Source organism: Lineus longissimus, chromosome 6 (assembly GCF_910592395.1).
Source record: "Lineus longissimus chromosome 6, tnLinLong1.2, whole genome shotgun sequence".
NCBI classification, from domain to species: domain Eukaryota; kingdom Metazoa; phylum Nemertea; class Pilidiophora; order Heteronemertea; family Lineidae; genus Lineus; species Lineus longissimus.
Genome location: NC_088313.1, coordinates 18,008,558 through 18,032,615, shown reverse-complemented (window position 1 = coordinate 18,032,615; position 24,058 = coordinate 18,008,558). Strand labels below are relative to the sequence as shown.

Below are 24,058 nucleotides of genomic sequence, written 5' to 3'. Positions count from 1 at the left end.
GGGTGGGTTAACGCGGCTTAGATCAACCTAAAGCCATTGCTCTTCGTATGCGATCATTTGGTGAAGCGTGAGAAACGTGACACTCACCTGAAGACTAGCACATCTAGATAATCATAGTATGTTGATAGATTGCTTTTTACATATAACTGATCAATCTGAAAAAGACAAGACGAAGTTGAGTCATCTCGCAGGATTGACAGCACAATTAAGTCAAAGTGCCTTTTTTCCAGACTGACGGAGTGTTTTGCCCCCCATTCCCCATACCAAACAGCTAGGTGAGGTGTCAATTGGGTTTACCGGTATAGTGCCTCAGTCTTTGGCTGGAGAGAAAAAGCATAATGATTGTAATTGTTTACCCCCGTACAACTCCAATATGACAAAATCTGAGGCAAGAATGATGTGAAGTTCTAGCATCTTGATTTGTACTCACATTTTGTTCAACTTCATAAGCTAAAGATTTAAATGTTTCTCCAAAAACGTTCCCTAGCGACGGAGAATATGCTATATTTGAGAGGGTCAACCGCAGCTCAAACCGAGGACCTGAAACCGAAGCAGGATGAATATGACAATTCATGAAACCCAAACCATTCAATGACTTGCTCATCTTGTTCAAAACAGTTAATGTATGTTTCTGTCTTTGCAACACTGATACTTTTTCGACAACCTCAAAACATTTTTTATCCTCAACAGCCTTGGTAACAGACAAAGAATTATGAAGAGATCAGAGGTGAGCTAACCAGGGAAAAAAACATTTTTATTCAATTAACGTAGAAAAGCCTTACCTGCCGCAGATGGAGTGCCTCCTCCTTGGTCCACACCCGTGTCTGTGGTTGCTGGCTGGTCATATACTGAAAATAAACGAACAATCAGTGCTGCTATAAACTGGTCATCTAAATGGATTGGTAAAGCTTGCTCCCCGATATTAACATTGCTTACTCCCTACTCAACTTCTTCAACTCAATCAAAGTGACTGATATCTGCGGTTGTACCATCTTATGTGATCATGAAATTAAAGGAACGCATCTTTGTTCAACACGAATTCCCTTACTTCTATCGTATTCGCACATCGTGCTGGCCGCGGGGATTCTATCGACCCTGGCAAGGCAACATCTGCACCCTCTGGAGACTCTGCACCAGTCTTCGAAAAAATGTGGAGTTGATACTCGATGTCGTCCACAAAATTGTGGATCCTGGATCAACCTCCAGCAGCCAAGGGCAATGTCAACCTTGTCCACAAACTGTCACACTTACCGCCAAAATATATTGCTACCCCTATAACTGCTGCTATTGTGCACAACACTAGAAATATGACCACAGCTATGCACCAGTATGTCCGCGTCCTATACGAGCCTGTGCTGGACGATTTCTTGTCAGGGAGACTATCCACGAGTATTGACGATGGGGCTCGTACTGATCGTACTGAAAAGGAGGCCGATGCTGATTACAGATTATTGGTGACGAAACCATGATGACGATACAGATACTACGAAAGATTGCCGACTGCACTACCCTGCACAATCTGTGTAATGGATTTAAGGAGGCTGCTGGCCAATTTGATCTGTCATAAGCCAATGTAAAACAGATCCCGTCAACTGGCTTAAATTCGTCAACACGGTATATAAACCGATTGCCTCAACTGGAAAATAAAATCTACAATTCTATCACAAGGCATTCTGTTGCTGAAAACCGAAACATATTCAAGACCACTGATGAGATTAATTCTTTAACATCTGATTTGGATGATAATTCATTACCAAATCATGACATCAACAGTCTTAAAGGGTTAACTGGAGAGACCATACACCCAATTGTTATTTTTTGTCAAAGAAGCCAAATATTTAAAGTTGGCAATGTCGTCGATACAATACAAGGCGAGCTTAATTTATGAGGTGAGCTTATATATTTTTGGCCCTACCAGTTGAGGTAATCAGACATTACTTGACCAATATTATATAAAACGTGATGGATTTTCTTTTTGGTGCTATGAAAAACAGAACAATATGATATATCAGGTACAGAACTGCAATACTGAATATTTGTAATTTCCGTTCCATTTTTTTACAAAATAACACGTCAAATTTTCCAGACTGTATGGCACCTAAAATCAGGAATCGCAAGTGGGACAAATGAAATGAAGCATGAAAACTTTTGAGGTGCTGTTAATCAATCAAAATAAAACATTAGTTCCTGAAAGATTTGTTCGACAGAAGTCAACATTGAGAATAAATGAAACAGCCTCCAAGTTTAAGAATAGAAATCGTAGTCGATGGAAACAAAACATTTAGATAAAAGTAATTAGAGAGTTATGACAATAGTATACAAATACAGGCAGGGATTGTGAAATGTCTCTTCAGATGACACAATAGACTGGTTGTGACGGACACCTAGAAATGTTTTTTTACTCTTCTCAAGATGAGACTGGTTGTGACATCGTCCCCGACACCTTCAAGACAGTTTGTCTGTGGATGTAGTAGTTATATTGTGTTTTTTAACTTGGTTGTGACAGTGTGTCTTGAGGGGAGGACAGTTTATCTGGTGTACTTTCAGTCATCTAGGCGGTATGAACACACTCAAGAAAGTTCAATTCGTTCACTGGATAAATCTTTACTGCTGAATTCTAGCTACTGTTTCCCCATTGTCCAGAAGGGCTTCCTCAGGAGTGATGCTGTTCATGTCGAACTCACCTGAGGTCACAAGATAAGATGTGAACATCGTCAGCCCGAGGATTGTTGACAACTGTAAAACAGTTGAGCCACTGAACAGATTGAGCTTTCTAGAGTGGGAAGACAGTTTGCCAACATGTCTGGACACACCTTGAAGATGGTTTTGCAATCTGCTGGGATTAGAGTTTAAATCAATATAGATAACAAGACTTTCAGCTTTAACCAAAGATTCTCCAGAGATTGTGGCTGACATTGAATATAAATCAGAACTGAACAGAAATTTTTAAAAAGGAATTAAATTAAATTGCTGCATAAACTTCATTGTATTTTCAAATTCACATCACTTCAACTTTCGAACAATATGAAACACTGTGATTGCTGTTTAATTCCCATTTACGTGTGATCTTTCTATTGCTTTCACAGCAATTATTGTCCCAGTGACAAAAATCACTCGAGATCAGGCAAAGTGATTTTTATTTCATAGTAAAAGAATGTGATCATGAAAATATACAATAAAGCTTCATCAGCAATACATATACATTCTATCATCTACATTATATAGGGGCAACTGTACAGTAGAGGGTACCTTGATGTCCATTTAACCTGCTGGATGGTGACGTGTATACTGAAAGCAAAATTGAAGGGGACCATGTAAAAGTATATCTGTTTCAAAACCAGATACAGTGGAACCCCGGTCGGTGACCACCCCAGTTACGCGACCACCCCGCTATGACGACCAAAAATCGTCGGTCCCGAATGGTTTCCTCTCTAATTACCATTACAAGGCCCGAGGTAACACGACCACCCCGGTACCCAGACTTGGCTTTGAAAATTTTTCAGAATTTTGAACTTATGAAAGGAATTAGGGTTAGAAAAAATTTCCTAGTCCAAAAATATTTTTCTTTTTTTTTCTGCTCAAAATGAACCAACATCACCAACACCATCGGTCCCAAAACTTTTTTGACTTTGAACATTTTTCAGAATTTTGAACTTATGAAAGGATCAGGATTGGAAAAAATTTCTAACTCCAAACATTTCTTTCATTTTCCCTATCGTAAGATGACACAAGAGGAAAAGAAACGTCATAGGCGTTGTTAATCTTGGCACGCAATCGTGCCAGGCACAGAGGGCCTATAAAAACCCAACAACACAATCAGCTTTTGTCAGTTTGGCAATGACATATTATCAGACTTCAATATCTTCAATTGGTGTATCAATGTAACAGAACACAATGTGTCCCAATAAAAAAATTCAGAGTAGAGATTGACACAGGGACATGTACTTGGCAAAATGCTCTGGCATAGCGCCTACACTATCAGTAGGCCTATATATAGGGCCAGGCCTATGTACAACTCCCCTTGTCAACACGACTTACAAAAATATTGACATTCTGTTTTGTGCCTTCTGATGAATTAGGCCCTTTCTGTAGTTGTTTATTTGTCATTTCTTTGCCAGCACTGCCTATATGCCTTAAGGGTGTAACCACTACCTGAATGACCACTTGGTGACATACATTCTCCACATGATAGCTGGTTTTTCCTTCCAATACATACATGATAAGCCAATGAGACCCTTTCCCCCAATGGACAATCTTTCATCCACCGAAAAGTTAGCTATACCATGACCATAGAATCACTGCTCTGAAAAGGCTAAGTGAGATCATGTTGGAGAGGTCTTCAAAATACTAAATAATTTAAAAAAACAAATGTTTTGGTTTGTTAGAATCAGTTTCATTGTGTCATACAGACAACATAATGCCACAGAACAAAACATTGAATTTTCTATTAATTAAAGGAATTTAAAGACCCTGCAACATGAACTCATAGACCTCATGAACTCATAGACCTCGGTCTACTCCAAATCCTTCCGCATTTTATATTCATATTCATTTCAACGACAGATGCCAACCGGAAAGCCACAGTGGCTACTAAGTGATTTTACAATAGGGACAAAATGTCATTTATTCTATTTTACAATAATGGTACACACATTCACTTGAAGTTGTCAATGGGGGTGAGGGTGATTCTTCATAGTGATCTGAAAACCACCAGCAAAATCATGTTTCACATCCAATTTACCTGATTGATATGGCCGTGCATACTTCCCCGAATAAACTCCCTCTGGGATATCCCCGACCCAATCAAATGTTCGTTCATTTGCCTCCAAATCGGCCATCCCACTGGCCATGCCAATATCTTCATCATCGTAGAATATCGGGTTATCGAAAGTTTCTTTCCGCCTGCTGCCGAAAGTTATGTTCTGTAAAAGAGAGAGGGAAATTCAGATCAACAGGAGTAACCAATGGTATTATAACGAGACAGCTTCAAGGATTTTCATCCACCACATGGTGACATTGACCATGATGATGAGGATGATAATGGTGATGGTCGACCTGGACAAATTCAAGAATATTGTATAATAGAACCAGATTTTACTGCTCACCCATTCAAAACCGATCTATGATGTCTAAATTGTGTCAAAGTCTGTAATAGTAATCTATGGTGGAGTCTTTTATATGTGCTTTTTTCAAACTCCTAGCAGTTTATAAGAAGAGAAGAGCCAGACCTACAGTTTAACAACTCTCTTGAGATAGCATCTTGACATACAAGGTGCCAAGATTGCAAAGACCCTTAACAAGCTGTGCAAGGACTGCCTATTGCCTGTCATTATTTTGGGATTGGATTTATTAGGGCAAGATGCTCAGAAATGGGCAAAAGTCGACCTTTGGACCGCTCAAACCTGTTACAGGTGACAACACAGGCATATACATACCCCGTCAGCATAATCGGTTACCCGTACTAAAAAAATGGAAGACAACAACAATATGGTTTCAGTCCACATTGCTAACATTGAGCATGAAGCCCTATTATATGTGGGGTAAATATTATCGAGGGTCAACATAATTTCTGTTGACGATCAATCACAGCTCATATAACAGTGCTAATGAATAGATTTTTCATACAGAATAAACCAGGCTGATATGAGTCTATCCTAGCACAGTTGAGGAATCATTTTAAGAATAAGGTAAACTGGAGTAAAGTAGCCCATTTGAAGCTGAAAAGTAAAATGTGGGAGCCATCTTGACAAACAAGGGCAGTTTCACTTATGGATTGATATACAAGAGCCAATAAGATTCGAACATAATCATAAATGTCATCTAGCTGGTAGTGGTAGAGAATTGTAATCACCCTGTCTGATGAAGGGATTAAGATTGGGGAGTTGAAATTGAAAGACTCTGGTTGTACTCACTTAGATTTGAGGACAATAAACAAGAGCCAATAGAATTGGGACATGAATGTAATCTATAGCTGTTAGAGAAGTGTAATCAGCCTGTCCGATGAAGGGATTTAAAATATTGGTGAGCTATCCTCACTTTGATTGGAGGACAATGAACAACAGCCAATCAGTTAGAAACCTACATGTCACTCAGCGAGTAAAGAAATTGCAATCAGCCAGTCTGATGAAGGGATTGGTGAGTTGTGCTCACTTGGTCTTCGATTTGAAGACAATATGCCACAGCCAATTAAACGGGGAGTTGTGAGGTGAACTGAGAAATGGAGATGATTATTAATTATCAAGATATGTTTTTCCCTTTAGCAACAAGAATAACTCGGCATCCGAGCCAGTACCCAAGGTAGCAGGCCTGGCGTGCTCCGGTCTCACTGTACAGTTTGCACTGGTCTCATTGAACAGATAGCAGCAGTTCAGTATACCCCCCCCCCCCAAAAAAAAAAAAGCTGTACCTAAAAAAAAGTGTGAGCTTGTTTGGGCGTCTCCACTGTGCAGGGTTTCTGCATAAGCAACAAAGCACAGCAGGAAGTTGACAAACCTTCTCGGCCCACACAAATGGCATAGGATTTCATAACTAATCCACACTAATCTTTATGTATGGTAGGCCTATGAACGGGAAAACGCCTACTTTAATGCAGTGGTTAGTATTTGAAGAACATGCTCTCTTACTGAGGATCTGGGATGTTGATTCTACAAACACAATCCTTTAATTGAAAAATGATTACAGAACAGGTAGGCTTATAAGGCAGAGGGGGAAAAGGCAACACGAGCATTAAGGCGAAATCACGAAATGGGTAGGCCTAAAGAGATTCAGAAATGGAAGGCACCTTCGGCCCCTGCGGATCCTTCTCTCACGATGCTCAGATGAAGAAAATGGTGATGAAATGGTTGCCGAGTAGGCCTAATGATACACGAGGTCAAGACCAAAATTAAGGGGGTCAATAAGGAGGACAAAAGGACACTGATACTGAACCATAAACTTATTTTTTAAAAGACTAAGTTAAACATCCAATAATGTGCGTCCTACCTGGTTATAGGCCAGACCTTCAACGGCCTGTCCTCCCCTTAATTTCTGTTTCCTTGAAGCCATGTTCTTGGCCGGCTAAATATCCATAATAAAAACGTCTAGAATCCTTAAGGTCTCCGCAGTGTATCCTTTTTCGACCACTCAAACAGCCGGCTATGCCCAATTGATTGGGTCTCAAGTCAGTACCTGCTGTAACACCCCGTACTAAGCGGTAGCCGCCGCGTGACGCAACTTAAGGCGTGTCGCTATACTTTCCACAAAAGTAAAGTCAGGCGGTGCATGCTAAGTCATTAAAACACTTTCGTTTGTAAAGAGCGTAACCGAGTCATTAGGCCATATTTGAACAAGTCCCTCCTGTCCCCCCGAACACATTCCGACATGGGCCGGATGCGAATTTATAATTCCCGAATGTCTCACTGACGCTTAGTTTGAACACTTCTTCAGCGATCTGGAGGCAACCTTTGGCGTGGGTTCGAATCCTCCATTGGGATATTTTTTCTTTTTCTTTTTGCTTTCATTTGTATCTTATATCATGTATGATAATTTTTTAACATGTATTTTCATTTTTAGATTGTATCAATTTCATACGACTAATTTCAAATAAAATCTTCTCTCAGCCTATTCTAAGGCCTTTATCATAATACAGATGCCTCAGCTCTGTTACTGGTTACACAGGACATCCTCTCCATGAAGGACAATCATTATAATGTCCTCAGTCATCTGGAACACCTCTCTATAGAGAGCACATTCAGTTCCAAGGCTGAGGCTGTTAAAGGCTCTGGTTGATAATATCGGGATTTTTAATGATTTTGCTTGCAGACGAATTCTGGTGGGGTGGTTGTTCCATTGTCTTTTTCAAAGACAAGACATCCATAATTTTTAAGCCCCAATGCTGTACCTTGTCCCGACTAGATGTGACATGATCCAGGTTGTCTTTTCTCCAGGATTCTAGTTTTGTGTAGCTGTCCATCTGACTGAGGAGAGCAGGAGATCAAAGTCACCCTTAATTACATAAAGAGACTACTCTGGACCAGACATTTAGGACAGTTAAACCAGGTTCTGGTCAGTTTAAACGAAAGTCCTTCCTCCCTAGCTCCCCTGTTCAGTTGGCGTTAGGCCGAGATGGCCCTGCACCCTTTTTAGGGGGAGAAATGGGGGACGAGTTATTCCATGAACCCCTGCAAATATGGTGCTGACGACCGTTGCCGATCACAGCTTATCTATATCCAAACTTATTTACTACCCACGACCTTTATATAGTGCAAATTCTCTCGGCACTGATCTCATGGTACTGTTAACCCCATAAGTTTCAGGTACGTTGTTTGTCAATTGTCTATGCTGCCACCTATTAGTGAGAATATTAACTAGTATTCCCAGCAAACGTCTAGGGTCTCATTAGGGAGGTTTTTCTTATTCATGCGCGGCCCCCCTCACCGTAGTTCCTAAAATCCAAGCCTAAAATCATTGATTTCTCGGTCCTCACAGTATGTCAGTGTTGATTCAGCAGTTGTTTTGGCAAAGACATGTTTTTTTGGAGTTTCTGAAACCTAGAGCGCTACTCAATAGGCGGCTAACAAGAAACTACGCATTTATACTGTTGTTGCCGACGTATGTGTACACTGAACTTGGGATGTGCATCGGCCCCGTGTTGAAATGCCGTCCAGTGCCAGTTGGTGCGTTTTTCGCTTATTTGTGCAAAATTCAACATATCTCAAAAGTTCAATGGTTGACCCTCGTTTTTTTTTGGATTTTTGTGTAGCGTAAGCAACTGTCTTTCATGGGAGAATGGTCTCTGTAAGAATTATTTATTCAGAAAGAAATGTATAATATTTGGGGTTTTTCGTGATTGTCCTGCCAAATTGGCAATATTGCCATTTGGGATGGTGAACAGAGCTAGGAGCAAATGCGACGCTTATGATTTATTTAAAGAAATAAAATGCCCGATTTAACATCCTGCAGAATCAGGGGAATCGGGCGTTTCCAGTGATATACGACACAAATGGGTTGTCCTCATGCATTCACTTTGGAAACGCATTTTAAAATAGATGTTACGTCCTGTTAATGGGGCACGTCATCATCGCGTACATTTGGGAAAAACTCCCTAACGAGACCTAGAGTAAACACCGTCTACCCGTTCGAACGAACCGTAAAAAACAAAATGTCCTGGCGGCAATTTTTTGGTGGTATTGAGGGGTACATTTAGCAGTTTTTCACCTTTTTTCCTTTGCATATCCCTCAAAAAGACAGTGCAAGATGAATATCCATACTTGTTTCATATAATGGAAGCTATTCAATTAATTTTATGTGGCCTGAATGTCATCGAAATTGACTTGAAGGGAGTGAAAAATGGGCCTGTCAGGCGTATGGGCAAATGGGGCGCCAATTGCGACAAAATTATTTAACTCAAAGTGGATGCACATTTTTAGACTCATCTCGGATTGTTCTTTCTTAAGGAGCTTTGTAAATGTACATTTGTGACGACTCTCAGTAATTAGGTCTACTCCTTCCTTTCAAATTGTTAACAATTTTGTAATAATTTTGTTGCACAACTTCAGGGGTGGAACCCATTCTAACATGGTGCTCCTGACAGGGGATGGAGAGTGTGTTGCAGAGAGTGAGGAAGGCTGTACGAACCACTTTGTAGGTTGCAAAGTCAATTTATTTGGTAGTGAAGTGTAGCTCGTTGTTTACAGCCGACTAACCACAAGCCAACTGCCACTCGATGGAAATGATAGAGAGGCAGAGCTAAGCCTGGTAATTGTAGTTTGCCCCTTGCTGTGCTGGGTTGAGTAGATAATATATGGAAATGATAACTGTAGAATTATGCACGCACAGAAATGGAATGTGAATAAATTTGTACTGTGAGAAGAGCAGTAAGCCAATGCAATGTGAGCAGAAATTCTTGCTTCTTCAAACTTATCCCAATCAAACCCCACCCAATTTATTTACAATGTCGAACATGTAGCTTGATTTTAACATTTGTTCTTCAGCTGGTGGGTATAGAAGACTGTCTCAAGAGAATCCAAGCGATGGTGAACGAGTGTAAACAAAAGGCTGGCTTGGATGCGACTCTGCCCATCACATCACTGGTGAGTATGCAGGGGCTGGCTAGAATTGATCAACACTATTCTTGTTGCTTCATATTTAGAACGTTGTTGTCGTCAGAACAGCCTAGCAATTGACTAAGAATTGGTCTTGTTGTTCTTCTCCTGCTGTCTTTGACAATTTGTTCTCTTTCGGAATCTAAAGACTTCTTCTTTTGTCATTCACTTGTGGCACTCAAAAATGATAGTGTAATCAGTTTGTCTTGTCTCTCTGTTCCTTAGTTAAGTTTAAAAACTACATGTAGTTCACTGAACGGTAAATTCAAGTGCAAGAGAATCTCAACAACTAAAGAGCAATGTCATCTCTTTTACAGGGTCTTTCTCTCAGTGGTGGTTATGAAGATCCGAGCTGCAGCAAACTTTTAAAGGGTCTCAAGTCGGAGGAATTTAAAAATATCAGTGAAAATTACTACTTATGCAATGACACAAAGGGTTCCTTAGCTACAATAAGTGATTCAGGTGTGTTATTTTTTGCATTCAATGTCATTTCATTCAGTTTCTATATTTTCATCAGAAGTTCTTTGGATTGTGTTTGTTGGACATCTCCTTATCTGTATTTCATTCTTAATTGCACTCAAAAACCACCAAAAACAGCAGTAACAAAGGTCCAATCTTGTCTTGATTAAAATGTTCCAAAGGTACAAAGGCCATCCTAGGCCTACTAATTCTGCCATCAAGGAATTGTTATTGTCTTTTACTAATGCTCCATCTTTAATCCTTGCGGGTATTCAGACTCTATATCGACATCGTGGTTATATAAACAGCCCAAAATTGATAGTTTGTTGATTGGTCTTTCAGGTGGCATTGTGCTGATAGCAGGAACTGGTTCAAACTGCCTCCTCATCAATCCTGATGGGTCATCACATGGCTGTGGTGGTTGGGGGCATCAACTTGGAGACGAGGGATCAGGTTAGTAGCTGTCAATCAGGTTTTCAAAAACTATTGGGCATGGATGTCACACTGAAGGGACAAAGGATTTTGATGATACCAGGGCTGCACATAATTGAAGGCAATGCATGCAGTTGCCTTTGATGCATTCTTCTGTTGCTGTTCTCTTGGAGAGTAATCATCATTATCATGATGAGTTTCATGCCCCCATATCAATGACATTCTTTTTCGCCTTTCAGCATACTGGATCTCTCAGAAGGCGATGAAGACCCTATTTGATCATGATGATGGACTCGTCTCCTCACAACTTCCTGTTGACTTCATCAGGAAGGCAGTTTATAATCATTTCGCTGTAAGTGCATTCAAAGCAAGGCTGTTTATAATCATTTCACTGTTGTGTACGTTCATGCAAAGCTATCTCCAATGAAGATTGATCCATTGAAGACAGCCTTCCTTAAAACGGTTTGTGTTTATAAGGACATGATTATATGCTCATGCAAAGGATGTGGCATGAGGACAGTCGAACATGACTCTGATACCAGAACTGCTTGCCATTCTTTGATCATCATTTAAATCTTATGGTTAAACCCTTTTATTTTCAGATCAAGGGTAACATGGACATTCTAGAGCACATGTACACAAGTTTTGACAAATCCAAAGTGGCAAAACTATGCAAGGAAATAGCCAGAGGTAAATGTTAGTAATTTACTCATGAATAAGAAAGACGGTTAGAGATATGAGGGTGAGATCAAATCATCATAAGAGTGCCGTGGCTGTAGTTCCTTCAACTGACTGACTCATGGTCAGTGTTGTTATCAACAACATACTCTCATCTCACCAAGCTATTCTCTTAATCGGCGACGGGAGCGGGGGGGGGGGGGCTACATGTATTTGAAAACGAAATACCATACGTTGTACATTTCCTGCAGGAGGTTTAGAAGAGAATGATCCACTTTGTTGCCAAATCTTCAAAGAGGCAGGCCACCACCTGGGGAGACATGTCCAGGCAGTCGTGCGCAATAAGAAAACTGACAAGGTAGGTTTATCCAGTGCTGTTTTGTCAGTGAGATGGGTATCCATTGTGTAAGATTATTAAGGAATTACATTGTACAAAATACCAAACTTAGCAAAAATCTAAGAACCACCTGTACCATCTACAGATATTTATCAAAAGTCTACCTATTCATTTCGTCATGGCTGTCTTTGTTCTAGAGTCTCCTAGAGGGTAGTGGCGTAAACGGTTGCCTGCAGGTTGTATGTGTTGGCTCTGTCTGGAAGAGCTGGAAGCTCTTGCGAAATGGTGAGCTATTTTCCCTATCTCTCCTTGCATCCTTGGAACCCATTAACACTATCTGACCTTGGAGAAGCTCAGTCAAATTGCGGTCAGGCAAGCATGCTGTTGATTTTGGAAAGTAATGTTAAAGTTGGCAAGGACTGTTAAAGATATAAGAGACATATTTCCGATTCCAGGTTTCCTAACGGGGATAGAAGCCGACAAACCAGGCGATGTCAGTATACCTGCCATAGAACTAATCAAACTGACGGGATCTGCAGCATATGGTGCAGCATTCCTTGGAGCCAAGTCCATCCTATACGACCTTCCTATCAAGCATTTTAAATACGGAGATTCATTCTTCATGGAAAAGAAGGGGGAACCAGCTGTTGTAACTGTCACAAGTCATTGAAGGAATGTAGAAACAGGCCAAACAATATTTTTAAAACTTAAGGAATTCCAGTCTTTTTCTATGGTATCGACTTAGATGATATCAATAAACAACTTTACATCTTTATTTGTTGGTTCTTGTTATTCTCTTCTGTTTTTTCTGACAGAAGGACCTGTCCATCACATCTGAACATGGGATAATGAGCCAACGAGTCAGTCTTATAGTTCTCTGCATCAAAGGAGACAGCGATTTTAGTGGACATATTCAGTGAGGCTCTGAAGGAGGAACTTTGGGCCAGTCTTACATGACTGTGCATTAATCCTCCTCGCGGAGCTTCCCATCCTGACAATATCAGGCCATTTCCCTCAATACATACTTCCTCAATACATACTTCCTTGGAAACATGCGTAAGGAGAAGTCGTGTTGTAGGGGCTGTCTGCAAGAGGACACAAGCTTCCGCATTGGCACTGGAGTGGTTGCATGTTACTTCCTCAGAGTCTGCTCCACATGTGGGAGTTCTCCAGAGTATTCCTCCTCCCATAAGGCGCTAATTTGGGTCATACATGTAGGCCTAGCAAACTTGACTTCCGCCAGAGGAGTAGCCCACCGCAAGCTACCGCTGGCTTGGTTGAGGTACAGTAGTTTGTCTTCCAGCTCTCCTAATGGAGATTCCGATGGCTAGGTCATGTGCTAAGAATGCAAGCAGATTGCATACCAAAGGTGGCTCTCAGATGGACCCCGCAAGGAAGACGGCCGGAGAACACCTGGCGCCACATGATGACGATAGAGCTGGAAACCTTTGGCCTGTCTTGGGACACAGCAATACGAGAGGCCAAGAACAAGGGAAGATGGCAAGAAATGGTGAAGGCCTTATGCCCCAGCACCAGGGACGAAGAGGACTAAGTAAGTCTCCTGATGTCAATTTGTACCTTATACATGTACATGTATTTGACTACGTAGCTGGTGGCCCACCAATGGTCACATCAGAATGATGTGCTCGAGCCATTCCCTTCACGAGGCAGAAGCCTCAACCACTGGTCTGACTGTCCTTTTGAGTTAGCAAACAGGGACAATACATGTAGTCCACTGGATGTGTTATCATTGTGTCCTAATAACAGATAACCTGTCCAATTTGGAATATCATGAAGAAAAAAGACACAAACTATAAATGTACTTTTCATACAGATATATTCTTTTTTATATCTTGATATTAATACGAACAAATGATATTCTTGGTTTTGACACAGAAGTAATGATAAATGTAACTGTTTTTTTATGCGAGCCTCTTGAGACTGGTATTGTAACCATCATCTCCCTCTAAAGAGGGAGACTACAGGTTGGAGCCAAGTATGCCAGATTTAAGTTACGTAGTAACTGAAAAAATGTCTATGCTTTCTCCCAGGATATTGGCACTCCACATGTTATACAATGTATCAGGAATATTTTGATCATTTAGTCAAACATTACACAGTTTCCCATAGTAGTTATCTGGAGGCCACCTCCTCCCCAGGCTCCTGCCTGCCATCACAATAATTACAGCCTCAAAAGATTCTGAGCATGTGGAGATTTGGTTGAATAAGGCTGCAATAGTCCATGTATATGAAGGTTCATTCACCTTTTTTTGCTGGGTGAGAGATCAAGAAGAAAGTTGTCTATACACGAAGTTGTATCGTCAATAATCGATAAAATAACAAAAAGAGAACTTGTGACCACAACGGAACAACATTCAACTCTATAAAAATATTGATCACTATATCAACAGTAAGCACACTTACACAACACAAGGCCACACTTCTTTACATGTATTTCACCACATTCGTAAACCTTGGGAAGTGATATACATAATACTTCAATGCATTTTAGGTGAGCTCAATCAAAGAAAGTCCCTAATTCCCATGGAAAATAACAATCCCTATATGAGGATAAAAATACTCAATGATAATATTGTACATGTAATGGTGTGGTACATGAATGGTTCCTGGTTTTAAAAGGTTGAAGGTGTACTAAGATTACATATTGTCCTGTCGACATAATATATTTATCTTGATCATCGTGCTCGAATTTCAAACCCTTTCAGCTGCAAGTACCGGTATGTCACAAAAATGTTCATGAGTGCGAAATTCATGAGACTACTCAACTCTTAGGTCAGACTGAAAGGGAATGGCGGCAATATATACCAACTTTTAGCAACTTTACTGCAGTCTTGGGATCTGAATGATGTATTTAGGTGACGATGAATTGGCAATTCTGAATAGCAGACACTAGACCCATGGTCTCCATTAATACACTGGAGACATCGACCCAGGTAATGGCTCAATGTCATTGTTCAGATCACTTCCAATCGACATTGGAGATGCACTCTTTTCATAATCATCACTCGAGTCCTGACTCCTGGAATCCTCGTTACTGCCATCACCAGAGTGTCCGTTATTCCTAGCGCGAGAAGAAACTTTTAAAGAATTCGTTTTTGATTTGTCATAATTCATATTCAATTCATGTTTCACTTGGCGTGGCAAACTGCTCGATTTCGCAGCAGGTTTTGAATTCAGTTTAGGCTCCTTGTGACTTTTTAACATGTCGCTCACAAAATGAAAAGGATCGCTGTTCTTTGGTTTAGATGTGGTAGTGGTTGTCGGTGATGATGTTGAACCCGATGAGGGTGTTGGTGATGGTGTTGAACGAGTGTCTGTGGGTGTAGCAGAACGACCAATGAGAAGGGTTTTATCCATCTCAATAGGAACACTGTAGGTTGGAGCAACAGAAGATTTTGGGATGTTCACGGCTGCTTTGAAGTCAATGAGGCTCTCTGGAAGTCAAATGAAGTAACCGATATTAGACTGGGGGCAAAGCTTTAATATAAGTGACTTTATACATTACAAGATGGATAGCCGAGGTAGTGGCAAATGCTGGCCATAAAAGAGACAGTTTTACAGGTACACAAGTTTTCAATCAAGTGATGGCCAAAACAGTTCTATACATGAAGCTCGAGGCCACTGGTGATTATCTGCTGTTCCAACAAATTCTGCCCATCAGGAACATCATTTAGGACTTTTACTGGCCAGAAGATAACAACCAACAGCTGTTCTTTGCCGTGTGCCTGAGCCAAGAGTTACTTTGAAAAAGAATCCAATAAACTGAAAGCCAGAGGTTTACCTGTTTTTTCAATGTGTTTCTCTCTGTCCTTGACCTTGTGATGCAGATGTTCCACCTCTCTGACCAGAGCTTCCACCTCGCACTCGCTCTGTGTGATGCCATGGCATAAGTTCCGAAGCTTTCGATGCATTGTAGAATTCATTTCTTGTATTTGGTGAACTTGGGTGATTTCACCTTCTTTGTCACTGAACACCGATCTGAAGATGAGGTCAAGAGAACAATTAGATTAAGCTCGATCTTTGTCATCACCCGATAAACCCATTACCAACTAACCACTCAATAAGGGGAAATCCAAGAATACAGCATACGGAAATACTATATACAGGAATTTCATTAAAAGTTTTCAGCAGCAAAAAAGGTTAGAAGTTGCAATCACTTTGATATTTTCTTTCAATCCATGTTGCTAATAACTAATAGAAAGAAATATTAAACTGGTCACCCTATAGAAGTAAATAGATAAATGTCCAGGAACACAATGCAATCTTTATGATTTCTACTGTTATCAAATCCATATTTACATGAAGCATCTGAGTCATTCCCACCAGTAACAATAGACTGTAGACTTACTCATATTGATGTATAATTCCCCCATACATAGTAGCATTTTGTTTGTCATCAGCTTTGGTGGACACTTTATACTGGGACTGAGCGGCATCGCCTAGGTTGACTATTTGCAATGGAATCCCTCTAAAAGCACTGAAAATTGTAAGATTAGAAATCTTTGGCATAAATAATAGAAATTTCAGTTTTAACAAATCAACGTGCACAAAATATTACAAAATCATCACGCTATAAGTCATATTAGAGAAATCAACCTAAGTGTGCATGGCCAGATGGCCACCCCATGGCTAGAAATCTCTGTGTGTTTAAGGATTTATTTGAGCTGAACGGACAGCACAAATGGCTGTGATTGGCTAAAAGATGGGTGTACTTGGAACTTGTGGGCGCAAAGGGAGTGTGGGGGGGATGTCTTACCCATTTTGTAACTGGAAAACTGTGCAGTCAAAGTTGTGAGTGGATGAGTTCGCTGTGGTAGTAGTTCCAAAAAGACCAAAGAGGAAGTGAGTTGCCTGTTTACCAGGGAAGTGATTGACTAATTTCTGATGGACAACCTTCTCTCGCATGGAAATTTGTAATGAGGAATTGCGCCGGAACTTGTACCAACCAACTACGTCCTGAAAAATATGATAAAGCCATTACGTATGTATTTCATTCATACAAAACTGCCACCACAGGTCAAATAAACTTGGTACCAAAGGACCTCATAGAGACAGATAATGATTAGCCTCCCACAGCAGGCCTTTGGATGGCTCCTGGGAGTGTTTTTTTGGGGCAATCAAAGGCTTGCTATGGGAGGATGTGGGTCACAGACAAGGAAGACCAGGACGAACAGAAATAGAGAGTTTGAGCTGTTGCCTAGGTAAGCAGGTGTTCCATCAATCAATCAATCAGTCAAATCAAATTTATGGTGGAACTTTCAATGCAAAAGAGTCCTGTTCAAGTGTGCCCCAACTTCAGTTACTCACTTTCTCTCTCCCATGTAAGACTTTGAATAGTTTTTCCTCGGCGATTCCTCCAGAACTTGTATAAAAGCTGTATGTTCCTTTACATGGCAGAAAGGAGTTGATGCCTGTGGGAAAAGAGCATAATTTATCAAACTTTCAGTTTTTGCACAGAGTAAAAAGTCGGAAGGAAATGGGGAGAAACAAAAACAATCAGAAAATGTTTGGAAGTAATGATTAAAAGGAGACATGCTCAGTTAGATCCAAACACATACACAAACTTTAGTTGCCAGCAGTTTTTGTTGGCAATCAATACGACTTGCAAACACATCATCATTTCTGGGAGTAATTATGGTGACCATAAATAATCCTGAAAGAATCCGACAAAAAAACTACTCACATATCGTATGCTCTTCTTTTATATTATTCAGCTGTGTGTCAGTTATCGTGTCAGTGATCCGACTTGAAACCTGTCCAAGCAGGAACCCTTCCTGAAACAACGATGAAATAAGCTAACGTTCTGCCATCAACATCCCGGAGAGTTGAATGTATTCTAATTGTCACAGGTGGAATATATCATAAGTTAGGCCTAGTTTAGTTAGTTGTTCCATGCCTAGACCCGACCAAAACCTGACCATTTGGCTCGGCGCTTTCCTTTATATTATTATACGTCAAGCAGAAGAAATCATGGAATCATGCAGGACATCTTCCTGTCAGTCAGGTGACAGGTTTTGACCAATCAAAACCCCCGTACAAGATCATGGCCATGCTGACTGTCAGGAAGTCCGGAAATTGCTGCTTGAGGAAAGTGGTGAATGGGGAATTCCCATTCTGAACCCTGTCCTTGTCGCCGAGAGGCTTGTTTCAGTAAGTCATTCAGCCTTTTGACGATGATCCAACAGCATTTCATCACTTTATCAGAATCATTCTTTGGCAAAGTTGTATTCTTTTGGTAGACTATATTCTTAGTTATCTCTACGTTCTAGTAATAATAATACCTGATCTCCTTTTGAGTTGGTTTGATCGAAAAATAAAGAGGAAAGCACAGCTCCACTAACACTCGCCGCCATGATGTCTTTTCATCCTCGTCCCAAGATTTTCAAGATGGCTGCGCCCATGTGATGAAAAGTTACCCAATTTTCTGGGAAAAACACGTACAAAAACATCGTTTTCAAGAAAAAAAATAAAATATTGATAAACCTTGTAAAATAATGAATGTTCTAGGTTGTCGCTGTGCTGTCAAAAGAACTCCACGACTCTGCAGTCGTCAGATATGGACCTTAAATCGTTACAGAATTCTGTCATCTGCTATTTTCCGTGTGCATGAAGCCAAAACCAGTGCATTGCCTTTGAACTCTGTCAATGTCATTGCACGTCACAAATCGGACGAAAAGGATTTAAGTTTACTGTTTCAACCGTTGCCATTCAAGGCAAAGGATAACCCTGATGACATCAATGTTGGTGCTGAATTGACTGGACAGATTAGAAAAGGTATTATTGGCCAGCTATCGATCGGCATCGCCATCGTTGATTCAACGATTGACATTTCCACCCCGATATATCCTGAAACCTTTCAGTAGAGTTCGATTAAATGTTCAAACAGTATTACAGCCTGAGCATTTCTGACCAGTACCCATTTATACAAATGGGTGTAGCATTAGCAAGACTGAGAGACCTGCCTGCCCTAGGCCTAGAGTCTGTGGAGAGATGGAGTAGGCCTAGACCTAGTGTAAACTTTTTTTCATAGTTTTTCTCTTCTCATTCAATAGAAAATCTTCTACGATTACTGAATCAGTTCTACAGAAGAAAAGAGGTGAAGAAATTAGCTGCTGAAAATGGCTTGGACAGTAAGTATGATGAGATAATAAGATAGATCTTGTGATAAACTTTTGACACTTAGAATTAGGATACCTGCAGAGAGATGAAGAAAAAATGTATTTGACAGCCTTATTATATCTTGTATGTTTGTGGATTAAGTTGGTGTCGGATAAAAATATTCGGCTCATCTTCTTCATATCAGAACTTTGATACATGTCGTAGATAACAACCTTAACATACAGTATATCAATTATCATTCCATCAATGATGAGGAATCTGACCATTTTTGTTTTTCTAGATCGATTGTTCCATCAAGCTTACATCAGCTTTAGAAAGTTCTGTGTGGATGCTGAAACGCTGCCAGTGGATTTGCATGTGATACTGAGTGACATACTACAGGAGGCTGGGCACGTTGATGACATCTTGCCATACTTTCTCCGTCATGCAAGGGAAATATTTCCTCATCTTGAATGCATGGACGATCTGAAGAAAATCAGCGACCTGCGGCTTCCTGCGAATTGGTAAGTCTAAAGGACAATTCAAAATACTGCCTAGAAGTCAACTTTTCCAGGCTGAACCACCAGTACTTCAATGCCAGAACTTGTGATAGCCCACCGGCAGCAGGTGTCTCTGCAAACATGATTGGTGCCCTTGAAGCAAAACACGTTGCTGTCAACTTATTTGATGACTTTTCATGTACATGTGGGAAGAAACAACAACATTGATATTCTTATTTTGTGTCAATTTATTTGTCTTCAGGTACCCAGAAGCCAGAGCCATTGAAAGAAAAATTGTGTTCCATGCAGGTCCAACTAACAGCGGCAAGACATACCATGCCTTGCAACGCTATTTGGTGGCTAAGTCTGGGATTTATTGTGGGCCCCTGAAACTCCTTGCGACAGAAGTATACCACAAGAGTAACCAAGCTGTAAGTCATCTGTTGTGCATCATTCAGTCATATATATTGCTCATTTTGAAATGTGACTAGAAACCTCAGTTTTAGTTCATTAAAGTTAGATTAATAAAGATTACTTGAACAGTTTGTGAGTATCTCTAAATTGGAGGACTCATTTTACCCCATATGTATGAAACATTTGTAGGGAACTCCCTGTGATCTCGTGACTGGTGAAGAAAGAAGATATGCAGCTGATGAAGAAAACCCTTCAAATCATGTGGCATGTACTGTTGAGATGGCAAGTTCTGTCACACCATGTAAGTTATTGCTATAAATTGTACCAACCACACACTGCAGTAATATGCATTAATGAAGAGGACAGTGAAAAAAAGTTCAGTCCCATTGCTTGCATATGAGAGAAGTATCAAGTCTCAGAATATTCAAACCAAAAACAGGTTTCATGGAAATGAAAAATTTGTTTAAATACGTGACAGTTTATTGTCCCTTAAACTGTTTCCTTTAATTTGCATCCAAAACCTTAACAATTTCAGATGAAGTCGCTGTGATTGATGAGATACAGATGATCAAAGATCCTCAGAGAGGATGGGCGTGGACTAGAGCTCTACTAGGTATGTCAGATTTGTCTGCATTCTTTTATGGTGGAAGACAATCCAAATGACTTTAAGTCAAAGATAGGGGATTGTCCATCTTTAAAATCTCTGAAACCCTTTTGTGATCCTACCAGATCTCATTTACATTACTTGATGAATAGAAAATATGGCACATTTTTTGCAATTGAAAGACTCGGATATCAAATTAGTGAGTGACTTCTGCTTTCAGGTCTTTGTGCCAAGGAAATTCATGTGTGTGGTGAGGCATCTGCAATAGACATGGTAAAGGAACTGATGCTATCTACCGGCGATGAAGTCGAGGTCAAAAAGTACAAGAGGTTGACTAGGTTGACATATTTGGACAGAGCTTTAGGTGAGTGCTTGGACCCATACGTCTTTATATGTGCAAACTAATTCATAATGTCAGCCTGTCAGTTTCAATCTGAGCTATTGCTTGAGTAGACTTTTATGGATATTTTTAGATGTAAATATTGTTAAAGAACTATAATATACTCTCACATTTTTCATGGTAATCATGCCTGATGTCTTTTAAGTTGACTCACTTTTTCCACTTTACAGAAAACTTTGACAACGTCCGCCCGGGAGACTGTTTCGTCTGTTTTAGTAAGAATGATATCTACCATATAAGTCGACAGCTGGAGAAAAGGGGACATACTTGTGCTGTGATATATGGAGGCTTACCACCAGGTGAGTGGATTGTATTAGACATAGGAGAATAGTCAGTGAGTCATTCTTTTCTGTTGCATTTCAATTGGCTGATAATTTGTCGTGAGGTCATTGTGCCCCTCAGGAAGACAGCTGAGTTAAACTCTATTGCTTTGAGAAAATGCCTATGAATAAAATTACTTTGTTTACCTTTTCAGGTACTAAACTAGCCCAGGCACAGAAGTTCAATGACCCAGATGATCCTTGCAAGGTGATGGTAGCTACTGATGCGATAGGGATGGGATTAAATCTGTAAGTTTTGTTTTCCATTATTCAACTGGAGAGTTCTAGTGGTGATCCATGTGTGTGAAATGGGACTCAGCCCCTTTCCAGGGAGGCAGGTATTATCCCTGAGCTAAAGAATTACTAACAGTAGACTTGCTGATAATGGTGCAAATGTTAGATCAGAACCACAGATGTTGTTGATCAGTCAAGGAGTTGACCATATCAGTTTCAGGAACTGTGAAGAAAAACCACTGTTGAGGGTGGTTTCAAAACCTAAAAAGTTACTTTGAATAGGTTTTTGGTAGTGTACCGGTACGTATATATGTACATCATTTTTCGTCACAGCTCTTTGGTGAAAGCTAAATATAATTTCTTGTTTTTCCATGTAGGAGTATCAAAAGGATCATCTTCTATTCTCTAGTCAAGCCACACTTGAATGAAAAAGGCGAGAAAGAAATGGATCTGATATCAACCTCACAAGCTCTACAGATAGGTGGTAGGGCTGGTCGGTTTAACACCCAGTTTCAGGATGGTGAGGTCACAACCTTCAGGTCGGATGACCTTCAGCTTCTTAAGGACATCACGAGTAGGCTGATAGAGCCTATTGAGGTAAGTGATAGTTTGGGAAGCAAAGTGGGAGTTGTTGCAGAATAAGACCTTAGCTTTCAGGAGACATTCAGGAGCTTACATGTACTTCTGATATATACCTTGGCTTTCAAAGTTGTTTCTTGTATCCTACGAAAGTGAGATCATATATCTCAGTGGTTGACACTTCTTGTCTATGAAGTAAGAATCCATAATCATGGTGAGAAGATTTGTATCCAGAACCGATCTGGTAAGAATGTGGTGGAGAGGTATTCCCTTGTTCAGACAAAATATCAAGATTCTGCGTAATCTACATGTCAAAACTTGATGTAATGATTTATATTTTTTGGTTGCAGCAAGCTGGTCTTCACCCCACTGCAGAACAAATAGAACTGTTCGCCTTCCACCTGCCTAAAGCTACACTATCAAACTTAATAGTGAGTATGCCTAGTCATGAATCTCCGATATATCATCGCCGCGCGGTGCAAAATATAGCCATTTATGTCATGACGTAATTCCCAATAAAATAGTGGAGATAATACACATAACATATTGATGGGCTGGCTCTGATGGCCTACATATACAGCTTTGTACATTATTATATTGACAACGGTAAAGCTTTGGAGACGGACCCGACTCAGTGAAAATGTAATAAAGAAATCTTCGTTTTTAGGACATATTTGTGACCCTCTGCGAGCTGGACAATGATAAGTACTTCATGTGCAACGTGGATGACTTCAAGTTCCTTGCCGATGTGATAGAGCATGTTCCACTGCCATTGCGGGCCAGATATGTCTTCTGCTGTTCACCTATACCAAAGAAACAGCCATTTGTGTGTACCATGTTTTTGAAGGTAAGAGTTGGTCTAGTAATTGCTAATTTGTTGAAGAGGAGGTATATAATTTTCATCCCTAACCAATCAACTGAGAAGTTAAATGCCCCTAGAAATGGCCATGCTGCTGTTGATCAAGTTTGCTGGCCTTTAAACCAACCAAGACTGACAGTGAAAAAATGAGGATCAATGAATAAATTCCATCTTTTTCCCTTTCAGTTTGCAAGACAGTTCAGTCGAGGAGAACCCCTGACACTAGATTGGCTGTGTAGACAGGTTGGCTGGCCTGTCCAGGCTCCTCTCACCATCGTGGACCTGGTACATCTCGAAGGTGTCTTTGATGTGTTAGATCTCTATCTGTGGCTCAGCTATCGATTCATGGACATGTTCCCGGATGCCGTACATGTGCGTGATATGCAACAAGAATTGGACAAAATCATTCAGTTGGGCGTGTTTAACATCACCCAACTTTTGAAAACGAGTGAGACAAATATTTCAAATGGGCCTACTGATGACGAGGACGATTTTGAAATTAAGAAACGAGGTCGGAGATCACAGCGGGGACGTTTACCAGACACTGCTCTCGATTTGGATCTTAATGAAAAACCTAAGTCTCTTGCAGACAGATTTAAAATGGCCAAGGCAGTCAAAGCGGCCAAAATGCCAACGGGTAAAGTGACTGAGGAATTGATCAAACAGGGACTCCTTACACCAGAGTTGGTGGATAAATTACAAAAGGAATGGAGTGAGCAGGTTGATCAGGACAAAAGTAGAAATGGGGATGGAAATGGGTCATTGAGCGGGGGTGGGTTGAGGAAGAATCCAAGGAGACGGTAGCATAGGATGATTTATTGCTGAACTTTTTATTGAATAGTCTAGAGAGTTTTGGTTGCGTCAACTCAAGTCCTGCCTAGTGTGTTCAACCTCAATGTCCACATGCAGCATAGAATGTTCCAACTATGTCAAGAAATTGGGACAATTAAACTCCAAGAGCTTCAGCGTGATAAAGCTCACCAACAATGCGCAATAACTTTCTGGTTGTCTAAACCTTGAGTTGAAGTGATATTTTGAATA

At 40.4% G+C, this 24,058-nt stretch overlaps 3 protein-coding genes across 4 annotated transcripts; 2 read left to right on the top strand and 1 right to left on the bottom strand.

Moving 5' to 3' along the window:
- Nucleotides 1–9,100: 9,100 nt before the first annotated feature.
- On the top strand, nt 9,101–12,763 carry LOC135489613 (N-acetyl-D-glucosamine kinase-like). Of its 2 annotated transcripts, XM_064775044.1 has the most exons (10): nt 9,101–9,174; nt 9,537–9,621; nt 9,972–10,070; nt 10,400–10,544; nt 10,884–10,994; nt 11,213–11,325; nt 11,576–11,663; nt 11,903–12,009; nt 12,186–12,273; nt 12,444–12,763. In XM_064775044.1, exons 1-10 carry the CDS (start codon nt 9,140–9,142, stop codon nt 12,656–12,658), a joined length of 1,086 nt encoding a protein of 361 aa, XP_064631114.1. In that variant the 5' UTR covers nt 9,101–9,139; the 3' UTR covers nt 12,659–12,763. The 2 variants fall into 2 exon arrangements, with proteins under 2 accessions (XP_064631114.1, XP_064631115.1); XM_064775045.1 differs by lacking the exons at nt 9,101–9,174; nt 9,537–9,621 and adding an exon at nt 9,622–9,735.
- Nucleotides 12,764–13,808: 1,045 nt separating this feature from the next.
- LOC135489609 (BRISC complex subunit abraxas 2-like) lies at nt 13,809–18,399 on the bottom strand. The gene is made up of 7 exons (XM_064775039.1): nt 18,291–18,399; nt 17,693–17,783; nt 17,317–17,420; nt 16,766–16,965; nt 16,358–16,486; nt 15,791–15,987; nt 13,809–15,443 (listed from the first exon to the last, which is right to left on the bottom strand). Exons 1-7 carry the CDS (start codon nt 18,360–18,362, stop codon nt 14,917–14,919), a joined length of 1,320 nt encoding a protein of 439 aa, XP_064631109.1. The 5' UTR covers nt 18,363–18,399; the 3' UTR covers nt 13,809–14,916.
- Nucleotides 18,400–18,406: 7 nt separating this feature from the next.
- LOC135489596 (ATP-dependent RNA helicase SUPV3L1, mitochondrial-like) lies at nt 18,407–24,057 on the top strand. Its single transcript, XM_064775018.1, has 13 exons — nt 18,407–18,783; nt 19,062–19,139; nt 19,409–19,631; nt 19,870–20,038; nt 20,211–20,322; nt 20,557–20,634; nt 20,846–20,989; nt 21,196–21,324; nt 21,501–21,594; nt 21,957–22,176; nt 22,509–22,589; nt 22,826–23,005; nt 23,204–24,057. Exons 1-13 carry the CDS (start codon nt 18,504–18,506, stop codon nt 23,819–23,821), a joined length of 2,406 nt encoding a protein of 801 aa, XP_064631088.1. The 5' UTR covers nt 18,407–18,503; the 3' UTR covers nt 23,822–24,057.
- Nucleotide 24,058: the final 1 nt, after the last annotated feature.

Excerpts from the sequence above, each read along its gene's own strand:
- LOC135489613 (XM_064775044.1), top strand. The coding sequence starts at position 9,140 with ATGTCCTGGCGGCAATTTTTTGGTGGTATTGAGGG. Across the intron at positions 10,071-10,399 it reads CTCTGCCCATCACATCACTG|GGTCTTTCTCTCAGTGGTGG; the intron begins GTGAGTATGCAG and ends TCTCTTTTACAG. Across the intron at positions 12,010-12,185 it reads GCAATAAGAAAACTGACAAG|AGTCTCCTAGAGGGTAGTGG; the intron begins GTAGGTTTATCC and ends TCTTTGTTCTAG.
- LOC135489596 (XM_064775018.1), top strand. The coding sequence starts at position 18,504 with ATGAATGTTCTAGGTTGTCGCTGTGCTGTCAAAAGAACTCCACGACTC. Across the intron at positions 20,323-20,556 it reads GGCAAGTTCTGTCACACCAT|ATGAAGTCGCTGTGATTGAT; the intron begins GTAAGTTATTGC and ends TAACAATTTCAG. Across the intron at positions 22,590-22,825 it reads CTACACTATCAAACTTAATA|GACATATTTGTGACCCTCTG; the intron begins GTGAGTATGCCT and ends CTTCGTTTTTAG.
- LOC135489609 (XM_064775039.1), bottom strand. The coding sequence starts at position 18,362 with ATGGCGGCGAGTGTTAGTGGAGCTGTGCTTTCCTCTTTATTTTTCGAT. Across the intron at positions 17,421-17,692 it reads AAAAGAAGAGCATACGATAT|GCATCAACTCCTTTCTGCCA; the intron begins GTGAGTAGTTTT and ends CTTTTCCCACAG. Across the intron at positions 15,988-16,357 it reads GGAATTATACATCAATATGA|ATCGGTGTTCAGTGACAAAG; the intron begins GTAAGTCTACAG and ends CCTCATCTTCAG.